The sequence below is a fragment of the Camellia sinensis genome, chromosome 13 (genome assembly GCF_055761805.1).
Source record: "Camellia sinensis isolate YWXY chromosome 13, ASM5576180v1, whole genome shotgun sequence".
In the NCBI taxonomy this organism is placed as follows: Eukaryota; Viridiplantae; Streptophyta; class Magnoliopsida; order Ericales; family Theaceae; genus Camellia; species Camellia sinensis.
The window spans coordinates 28,441,220-28,452,620 of record NC_138973.1 but is presented as its reverse complement, the minus strand read 5'-3'; the positions used below and the strand labels follow the sequence as shown (position 1 = coordinate 28,452,620).

General features: G+C 32.4%; 1 protein-coding gene across 1 annotated transcript; it reads left to right on the top strand.

The window, feature by feature from the left end:
- The first annotated feature begins 416 nt into the window (after positions 1-416).
- LOC114263029 (alcohol acyltransferase 16-like) lies at positions 417-2,395 on the top strand. Its single transcript, XM_028203523.2, has 2 exons — positions 417-928; positions 1,035-2,395. Exons 1-2 carry the CDS (start codon positions 487-489, stop codon positions 1,991-1,993), a joined length of 1,401 nt encoding a protein of 466 aa, XP_028059324.1. The 5' UTR covers positions 417-486; the 3' UTR covers positions 1,994-2,395.
- The last annotated feature ends 9,006 nt before the right edge of the window (positions 2,396-11,401 follow it).

Sequence of the window (11,401 nt, the reverse complement as noted above, 5' to 3'; positions counted from 1 at the left end):
CATGGGAGACATCTTTGAAGCTTCTTGTTTCTTCCTCCTTTTGCAAACCCTAGCCTCCCCCTTTAGGTCAAAACAATTTCAGAACCCTAATCCAGCCTTTTTCTTGTCTTTTTATCCTTCCAATCTCGTCCAAACAGGTTTAAAACGTCGGTTTGACTTTCCCAGAAAAAGTCAACGCACGTGCGGAAAAGTCAACGCACGTGCGGGAAAGTCAACTCTGCCCAAATTCTGTCTTTTTGCTCATTTTATGCTCCGACGATGTATAACCTGATTGACACTCAACACACATAAAATATACAGTTTGACCAGCAAGTGAAGTTAAGAGATTCTAATTAACGGCCTCAATGATGTACATTTCGGCCTTAATCAATTATGCGATGGGTTTCTTATATTCTACTAGATCATTACTCTATAAATACCTCTCAAATTCATATGACAAAGAACATATAGATATTACATATTCTTTAATTCACATTTCCTCCAAAAATGGCATCTTCAACTCTTCCCCTAGTATTCATAGTGAGAAGACAAAATCCAAAACTTCTTGTTCCATCAAAGCCCACACCACACGAACTCAAACAACTCTCAGACATAGATGATCAAGAAGGTCTTCGTTTTCAAGTTCCAGCGATCATGTTTTACAAAAACAACCCTTCAATGGAAGGGAAAGACCCTGTGAGTGTGATTAGAGAAGCACTAGCCAAAGCACTTGTGTTTTACTACCCATTTGCAGGGAGGCTTGTTGAAGGGCCTAATCGAAAACTCTCAGTGGATTGCACAGCCGAAGGGGTTCTGTTCATAGAGGCAGATGCAAATGTGGAGATCCACTGGCTCGGCGACACGGTTGGGCCATGGTGTCCATACTTGGAGGAGCTTCTGTATGATGTTCCTGGCTCTGATGGAATTGTGGGCTGTCCTCTCTTGTTGATTCAGCTAATAATGTTTACTATAGAGAGAATTATGCGACTACCAACATAATTTATCCAAATTTTAAATGTGTGGCGACTGTGTTCTAACATGTGGTAATAAATATGTTCAGGTGACGCGTTTTAGTTGTGGTGGATTCACATTTGCAATACGTCTGAACCACACAATGAGCGACGGCTCTGGTCTTATCCAATTCCTAAACACAATCGCTGAGTTTTCCCAACAACCCCAAACCAAAATTACACCATCTGTCCCACCAATTTGGCAAAGGCACCTCCTCTCCGCTAGACAACCTCCCTCCATTACATGCTCACACCACGAATACGACCAAGCACTAGCTGGAGCCGCCGCCACCACCACCACTACCACGGCCAAAGAAACCACCACGATCGACCGCTCTTTCTTCTTTGGTCCCAAAGAAATCAGAGCCATTCGCAACCATCTTCCCCACCACCACCACAGCACAACAGCCACCACATTCGAACTACTCACCGCGTGTATATGGCAATGTCGAACACGCGCACTCTGCCTAGCCCCAGACGAGATTGTTCGCGTCTCGTGCAAAGTCAATGGCCGCGGCAATAAACACGGCCTCAACCTACCTCCTGGATACTATGGCAACGTGTTTACCTATCCCACGGCGATGACAAAGGCAGGAATGTTATCTATGCTTCCATTGGGATATGCATTGGAGTTGGTAAAGAAGGCAAAGGCACAAGTGAGCGAAGAGTATTTCAGATCAGTGGCTGATCTTACGGTGATAAAGGGACGTCCTTTGTATACCTTGGAAGCGAATAAGGACTATATCGTTTCAGATACGACTCGGGCAGGATTTGATAAGGTAGATTTCGGGTGGGGGAAGCCGGTGTTTGGCGGTGTTCCTAGGGCGACATCATTGATTAGCGTTTTTGTATGTTTTAGGGACATTAGAGGAGGAGAAGATGGGATTGTGGTACCGATATGCTTGCCAGAATTAGTCATGGATAGGTTTGAACAAGAGTTGAAGAAAATGATTCAGGAGCCTGTTGAACATCCACCTAATCATAAACCCATTTCCATGCTCTAAAAATGTACACAATCCCATCTTAAAAATAAATAAATAACGAAACAAACAAAAATTAAGTGTTCAACCTTGATAACCCACAACAAATGTAAGGATAATTAATGAATAAGTACACTCCATGTATTGAGTATGAACTAATGTATCAATTGATAATGTGACATAATTTAAGAAATTTTTGATATTTGTAATTTGTATAATGAGTGGAGTCAATAATAATGTCATAACTAGTATTGGTATACTAGTAATTAGTACAATAATTAGTGTATGTAGCACTACCGATTGAGTATTATTTGTGCTATAATCTTCCGAAAATGTAGATCAATATGTAACTTATTTTTGGTTTGTTAAAAATCTAAGTGGTTATGCTGTTCTTTTTTACTTTCCTTTTTTTTTAGTGGTCAAAAGTTTTTTTTTTCTTTTTTTTTGAAGCAAATTAGCGGCCAATCGATCTACAAATCTCGTCAAGAGCATCCACCCAATACTTCACATTTTGGATATTAGTTCTCTTTATATTTTAATTACGATTTATATACTGTGATTGATAGTCGCATTTTGTGGTCCGAGACATTTTTTATCACATGCACTAACCGTGATGAAAAATACATATAACTGTGATCTTATCTCATTATTAATTATGGTTTATTTATACAGCGTCTCTGGTTTAGACCCAACCCATGGTATGTTTTGGATCTAGGTTTCTTTGTCTTATATAGTTATTCATGTCTTGTTTCCCCTTATACCTCTTTGAGTTTGGCTTTTGGGTTGTATTGGTTATGTTGGGAACAGATTGATAACTTGTTTTTCAAACTGTTGTTGTCTAGAATTTTGCTCATACGCTTGAGAGTAACTTTTTGCGCTCGAGCGGTCTTGGTGAACTCTTAGTACTTTTGCAAGTCTACAAAACTACTGGGAATTGGTATTCTTCGCTCGAGTGAAACTTTTTGCGTTCGAACAGTCTTGGCTCAAGTGGCCCTTATTGTGCTCGAGCATTTGCCTTCGGTTCGTTAAACTACTGGGAGTTTGTATTTCACACTCGAGCGACAACTTCTTGGCTTGAGCGGTCACATCTTTTGTGTCTTACGTTCGAGCGTCACTTCTTGCGCTCGAGCAATCTACGCATATATCAGTCCGTAAAAGTCACTTTTTACATCACTTTTTTATTTCACTCTCTCTCTCTCTCTCTCTCTCTCTCTCTCTCTCTAAACTGTCTAAAAACCTTAGATCTACACACTCTCTATCTCTAAAACTTACATTCTCTCTTCTAAAACACCTAGATCTATTGATTTCTCTACCCTACTCTTTTAGAGAAAAAGGTAGAGCTCACTTAGAGCTTCATTTTCATTCGAACAAAGTTGGGTTTCGGTGTCGTTGAAGTTACTTCACTCTCTCTTTGGTCTCCTAGCATCGATGTAGGGATTCTTCACATTCTTGTATAAGTTTTACCTTAGTCATTTGCTATTTCAAAATATTATAGTGGTTTGGGATTTTTGGTAAAAACCTAGGGCTTGAAATATAAATGAAATAGAGGGGTTTTCAAATGGCTTCTTGGAAAAACTTGTGGGTATGAAATTAGGGTTGATATATGTTGAAATGAGGTATTTCCTACATTGAAATTGATTTTCAAAAGAAAGGGATTTTGTCTTAAAATGTGAATGTTTGAGATTGCAAAAGAGAAAATAGAATTGATGTTGACAATTATGAAATTGAAATAATGTTGATGATGATGGTGGAGTATGATATGTATTATCACTCCTATCTTGGGTTTTTGAAAAAGTGTATCTTTAATAAAAGTTATTTATCTATTTAGAGATATCTGTTTTAGGCTATCGGTGGAGGATAGTTATGAATGTTGTAGAAATTACATGAGAATTAGGTGAACTAAAATTGATTTCTCATCTATGTGCATTGAACATTGTCATTTATTAAATACATTGAAAATGTATATGATTTTGAGAAAAAAAATGGTGAACGTGGGAAAGATGTGTTCATCACCAAATTAAGTTGGCTTATGTACAGGGTGAAAGTCCCGAAAAATGCGCATATACATGAGTGTCGGTTCCTGCAGACGAAATATTCATAAAATAGCAATAGTAGCACTTGTATAGGCTACGTTTACGTGGGTGTCGTTTGACGGTTTCCCACGTAGGAAATACCCGTGAAAGGTTGTACTGGTTTGAGACTTCCCTCTGTCTTCTTATTGTAAAGGATATGATTTTGGGAATTGTGGTATAAACCTAGCATAGCACGGTTTTTGAAAAAGGATATAAATGTTTTGACACTAATATTGTATATGCATAAAACCTTATGGCTTTGTTAAGATCTATACATTGTGTTGTACTATTTCTACTGGGTTTTGGCACACCCTATGTGGAAAAACCATTTTCAGGTACTGGTGATATACCTCCACCAAGAATTTAGCTTGGGAGGATTGTGGAGCTAAAAGCTCAGTGTTGTTATTTTGCATTTTATTTTGTACAAGTTTAGGGATTTATTTGTATTGAGCTTAAGACTCGTTTTTTATGTACCCAAGTATTGACTTAGAAAGATGTAAACCTTTAGAGCAAATGATTATTTGTTTAGCTTTCATTTTTTTCACAAACTTGTAACACATGTTGTAGATTCAAGATATACTGTTTATGAATGTATATCACATGTGTCACCCTTTGTATATCAAACTCCGATTAATAAAAATTTATCATTTCATTTATGTTGCTAATTATTAGTTGTTATGAGATGGGTATATTGTATTTATTTTGGGGCGTTACAATTTAAGTTCAATATCAAGTTTTATTGATTATTAATCACACTTCAAATCCGTGATTTAAATGTTTATTGTCACGGTCAAAATACGTGATAGAATTATCTTTTAATGACGGTTGAAAAGTGTGATTGAAAATGACCCTTAATAATCACATTTTCAAAGATCACACTTTGACAAAATAAAAAAACGTATGATTAAATAATATACAACACACTTAAAATTCACAATCTATTTATGATTTTATAGTAGTGGGTCTTAGACGAATTATAAGAATAAGGTCGTATTACATATATTTTTTTAATAAAATGCTTATACATAAAATGACAAGCACCAAGAAGTTTTTTTATTTAAGTTTACTTGCGCATGTAATCATTAAAATTATAAATTAAAATTTATTTTCATATATTAAGATAGGAAGACATCATTACGAAGACTCAAAAATATAAGAAACTAGAATGTGATTTTGTGTTCGTTGTTGGGAGAGCTCACGCAATTCGTTTGTTGTGTATTCAACCAGCATATATAGATGATTTTGTTTGTACTCTCACATTTCTCTCCCTCTCATCTTTAACCTCTCTAGTCCTACATCATTAGGGATAGAATTAGGGGAGCAAAATTAGATTGATGAATCATTATTCATACAACAATGCTACATTTCCATACTTTATCAGTTCTGAATGACTCTTAATGATGTAACATTGAGGTTAAGATCACACATGAATGTTTGACAAATTAACATTTAACACTTGTCAGACACATCATTAGGGATGATTTTTAGGAATGATAAAAAGAGAAGAAATGCATATTTTATGAACCAAAATCGTCTTTTATTCATATTTCTGTTAACAGATGTTAAACTTAGGACCAAATTGACTCAAATTGACAATCTTGTAATCAAAATAATAAAATTAAAACTTAAAAAATTAAAATGAAAAATAACACATACTTTAAAAATTAAAATTGTCTTTTATTTAAAAATAAAAATAAAAATTGTAGGAATTCAAAGTTACGTGTTGAAATTTTCTTTGCCACATATGAATAAATATGATTGGACTTTTGTGGCTTAGGATTAGGAATGCAATAATGGCGTGGCCCATCTAGGCCTGGCTTGGGCAGACCCAAGCGGGCCTCGTGGGCTTCTGCCTTTTTAGTAGGTCGGTCCATGAGTCGAAAAGTGAGGCCCAGGCTCAAGCCTAGGCTTAATCAGAATAAGGCCTAGGCAACCCCTTTTTTGTGAAAAAATAAACGATAAATACATTATCTATGTAGATTATTTATTAGGGATAAAAAATAAAAGAAAAATTATATTAGAGTATTTTAGTTAAGGTTAAAGAGATTTTTGTTTGGTTATATTTCATGATGGAATTTAAATTTAATTATGTATGACTTATGTTTTTTAATTATGAACTTATAACTAAAAAAGTATGCAATTATGTAATTTTTTTCTTTTCAAATGAATAATTTATATATATGAAAATGAAACTTTCAATATTACAATATTAAATTAATTATATAACATTTATTGAATGAATAATTTTATTTCAAAATGAAATAAATATTACAAAAAATTATATCATTAAATAAAATAGGTATACATTGTTGATGATGGTAGAACAATTGCATCACTAGAAGTCAAGTACATCCCGACTAGGTTGGCACCTACTAGCCTGCCAATAATTTGCATTATACTCCACCTTAATAATCTAATACAAAAATAAAATAAAATAATAAAAAATAAATTATTGATCAATCAAGATTATTTATAGATATTTTTTGAAAATGTTCTCAAACACTAATAGTTGTGCCCCTAGATGATGATCCAACTGTTGGAAGACAAATATTAGAAGGAGAATCAACATTTTCATATTGTGTAGTATATGTATCAACATCGACATAAACATTAAAAATATTAGGATCCATAGTAATGTAAATAAGATAATATATAAGACCTAAAAATTAATTTAAATAATGATTAAATACAATGAGTAAAAAATAATAATTAATATATGTTTACAAATAATTAATGAAAAAATGAGTAGCTAATAAATTTAATTAAACTAATTAATGTTACCGACTGACGAATACAATACAGAATTAGCTTCTTCTGATAAAAGTTTCTTGTTGCACAATTGCAATTGTCGCTTAGGGATGACACTTCAAAATTAATTGAGGGTTGAGAGAGATTGAGAGTTTAAGAGAGAAAATTGTTTACGAGATTTATTTTGAAAAATAAGGAATATTTATAGAAGTTTGAAATATTGAAGTAAATTTCTAAATAAATAAATAAATAAATACCGTTGTGTTAAACAGTAATATGACCGTTATATTATTTTTTTTAAGTCTGCAGAGGTGCATAAATTTTTATTTTTTATTTGTATTCATTGCAACTTGATGTGAGTGATGCATGACATTGACAAGGAGGGCAGGGGTAGGCGAGCGACACTGGCAGGGGGCAGCAACAGAGGTGCATAAATTTTTTTTTTTTTTTTCATTCATTGCAATTTTTGTAATGATGATGTAACTGAAGAGTGATGCATGACAAGGGAGTGGGTAGACGACACTGGCAAGGGGCAACATTAGTTCTGCCTCCCTGCAAGGAAATGACTTTTTTTTATTATTTTATGTTATTTTTTTATCGTTGTTGCAAGATCAAGCCTTTATTATTATTATTATTATTATTATTATTATTATTTAACCGTTGCAACTTGCCTTTTATTTTTTATTTTTTATTTTTTATTTTTTTTGACATTTGACCGTTGGCAGAGAGAGGCCCGGATGGGCCGGACCGGGCTTCAAATGGAAAGCCCAGGCCTGGGCCCAAGGTCCTGGGCTGGGTTTGGACCTGGGCCTAACCGAGCTGAAACGGGTCGAGCCCATCTCGGGCCTTAGGCCATCTTCAGGCCGTCCACGGGCCTCGAGCCATTTTTACACCCTACTTAGGGTGATCAACGATGATGATGTTCACATGACTCACCCTTCATGTGAAATAGTTTTACATTTCTCCCCCTTTCATCTTTAATCCTCTAATTTCACATCATTAAGGATAAAATTGGAAAAGTAAAATTAAAGGAATGAATCATTATTCATACAACAATGCTACACTCTTATAATTTATCACCTTTAAATGACCTTTACTGATGTGACATTGAAGTTAAGACTACACTTGATAGAATGTTTGACAAATTAAAATGACACTTGTCAGACACATCATTAGAGGTAATTTTTAGGGATGATAAATTAGGTCTCTCAAGCATTTTGTAATTCATGTTTGAATGTGGGTCAACTTTTCAAATTTTGCTTGCCATGTCATTTGGGGGTTTGGGAGAGAGAAATTGTGTGGACAAATCATTTTTTTTTAACAAAAGAAATCTTAAATTTTTAATTTTATCAATTTAATTTAAATATTTTGATTTATTTTTAGTTTTTTTTTTATTTTCATGGAATAAAACTCACAAAAAAAAATCTCATTAAATTTAATGATTAAAGTATTATTTTTGGTCAGTTTTACCCAGATATATCATTTAAATTAAAAATAAATCAAAATATTACGATTTAAATTGATAAAATTAAAAAATTAAAAATATGTTATATTATAAAGTCTAAGATTTTTTTATGGTTACTTCTAAAAAATTCCTTGGTTGATAATGATAAAAATAAAAATAAAAATAAAAATACAGGTTGGGACTCGACTTGGTACAAACCACACATTCTCCCAACCTTCTGTGTACGTTTGGCCAATTTGGAAAGATGGTTAAAAGTTAAATTTTGACTTTTAATTTATTTTAGGTCATATCACATCTTTATTTTTTTTGGGTCCAGCTTGTCTCAAGTTAAGATCAAGACTGGACCCATCCAGTTCGGCCCATGGGGCCCATTTTTGGGCCTATTTTGATAATCCGAACCGTTTAATGTGTAGAACTCGTCGAGTACTACATGCCTATAAAAAATCACGTTGATCGGATATCAATAGCTATGTGATCAAATCAGTTTTGTCTAAAAAAAATGGACGATGAAACAATTAACGGTTGATAAAAAACTGTTTTGTTCACATATCTATCGATATCCGATCAACATGATTTTTTACAAGCATATAGTACTCGACGAGTTCTACACATTGAACGGTTCGGATTATCAAAACGGGACCCGTGGTGAGCCCCCACAGGCCCAACAGCACGGTCAAGTCCGATCTTAGATTGGACCAAAGTCATTGCTATTTTTTTTACATGTATTTTTAAAAAAAGTCAAAAAATTAACTTTTAACCAACTTTTCAAAACAAACCATTACTCATATGGTAGCCGTGCCACTATTAAAACAAGATTATCATAAATGACTTTTTCACATTGTAATATTTCAATTTTTAATATTATTCCATTCATCTAATGAAAGATTTTGATTTCATACCATGACTATAAAATATGAATATAAATTTATAATTATTTTAAATTAATAAAAAAACATTACACGTACTATTAAATGACATAATAAAATGTGTTTATTTTTTTTTAAATAGAACATTTTCATTATAAATATGTAATAGGAAGAAGCACAACGCCGGATTTTAACTATGGTAATAAGCATTAAAGATGTTCTTAAAAAACAAATTTTGCGGTTTAAGCTCCAGAGCAGATAATCATATGAAAAGTTTTTTGTTTTTTTTTTTTTTTGGCTTGTCTGTAATTTTGTTTTTTTCTTGGTGAATGGAGAATGGACCATTTAAAGTTCTTTTCATACAGGAGTGGACCACCTAAGGTTTTTTTTTTTTTTAATCTTTTATATTATTATTAGAAAAGTGATGAAAAAAATGATACAATATGCACTTCCACGTTTTAAAAAAAGTTTTCATTTTTTTGATAAAAATTATGAATTTTTGTAATAAAAATTATAATTTTTGTAATGAAAGTTATGAATGATGAAATTATGATGTGCACCTAAAAATTATATACAACTGAAATATACTTTTTGTGAGATACAAAAAGTTATATTTTTGTGAAGAAAAAAGGTATACTTTGTATGATAAATATGAAATATTTTGTGATAAATATTATAATTTTTGCATAAGTGTAATACCATATACACCGAAAAAAAGATGTACCTTTCTCAGAATTTTTATATAGAAATGGTGATTTCTTGTGATTTTTCATTTCCAAACAAAATCCCTATGGATGTTGCATTTATATATATATATATATATATATATAATAAATAACAATGTAAATGAAACAATGGCGAAGAATTTTAAGGGGAAATTATTATTAAAAAAAAAATCAAAACAAACCAAAATATAGAAAGAGTTTTTTTTTAAGGTCCCTAATATTACAATTTTAAGAGATAAAGGAATCCAAAACTTTTATACTAGTCGAGGTCTCTCAAAAACACGCACCTTTTACATCCAAAATTATTGGACCAAAATATCCTTGCGTTTGACATTCAGCATCAAAGTCTTTCACTTTTTTACATTTTTAAAAATTTAAAAATTCAATAATTATTATTTAGATATCTATTAACAAAAATTATATTTTTGGAATGCTCTCGTCGAGGTCTATCAAACGAGATCAATGATGAATATGAAATTTCAAGAAAAAAAATTGACAAAATTTTGCTGAGTTGATTATCTTCAGTCAGTGAAATTTCTCTAACTTTTAATCAATTTTTTTTTGTTGATTTATAGTAATTTCAATGAAATTTGTTGACTTCAGTGAAATGTTCTTGACTAAGTTAGTGAAATTTCACTATCATTATTATAGGTCAGTGAAAATTTCTTGATTAAGTCAAAAAAACCTTAAATTTCACTGAGGGTAGAGAGAAGAAGAAAGACATGTTGAGAGATGGAGAGAGGACAGAAACAAATAAAAGAATGAGACATACATCAATGCAATTTCATTGACCTTAGTGAAATTTCACTAACTTAGGTCTAGTGAAATTTTCTTGACTAAGTCAGTGAAATTTTGTTATCATTACTATAGGTCAGTGAAAAATTCACTAACTTTAGTGAAAATTTCCTGATTAAGTCAAAGAAATCCTAAATTTCACTGAGGGTAGAGAGAGGAAGAAAGACATATTAAGAGATAGAGAGAGGGTAAAAAGAAAGAAAAAGATGAGACACACATCAGTGAAATTTTAGACAAATTTTCTGTGAAGAAAAATTCAGAGAAATTTAAAAATTACACGGAGAAAATTCAAAAAAATTTCTTTGATATGAAACACAATTCAAAATTTCCATAAATTTCACAAGCATTTGTATTGAAATGTGCAATCCTAAGCTCAAAAGGTCAGTAAACCCACTTTCTCTCTCTGCCATTTGATGCATCATTCAAAACTTGCAACCCAAGAGTAGTGAACTTTTTGAATAATAATAGAACCCCAAAGCACAGAGAAATTTCAGCAGGTCCTCCAAATTCCTTCAGATCCGTAAGTTTATTGTCATCCATGATCACCAATTCTTTAGTTTTCAACAGATAGATCATAGAGTCAGCCTCATGACAGCGGATAAGGATAACTTTTTGATTTTTTTTAACTATTATAAGAAGTTCCCAAACTTATCCTAAGTTCTCATATTTGCCAAAAAATATAACACGTTATATAACCCTAATAAAATCTTCTCTCTATAAATAAAGTTTTATATTTAACCTTAGCTAGGGTGTGGCAACTT

Bases quoted from the DNA above. Each gene is read 5' to 3' on its own strand.
- LOC114263029 (XM_028203523.2), top strand. From the start codon at position 487: ATGGCATCTTCAACTCTTCCCCTAGTATTCATAGTGAGAAGACAAAAT. The intron at 929-1,034 runs TTCAGCTAATAA...GTAATAAATATG, and splicing joins GGGCTGTCCTCTCTTGTTGA to TTCAGGTGACGCGTTTTAGT.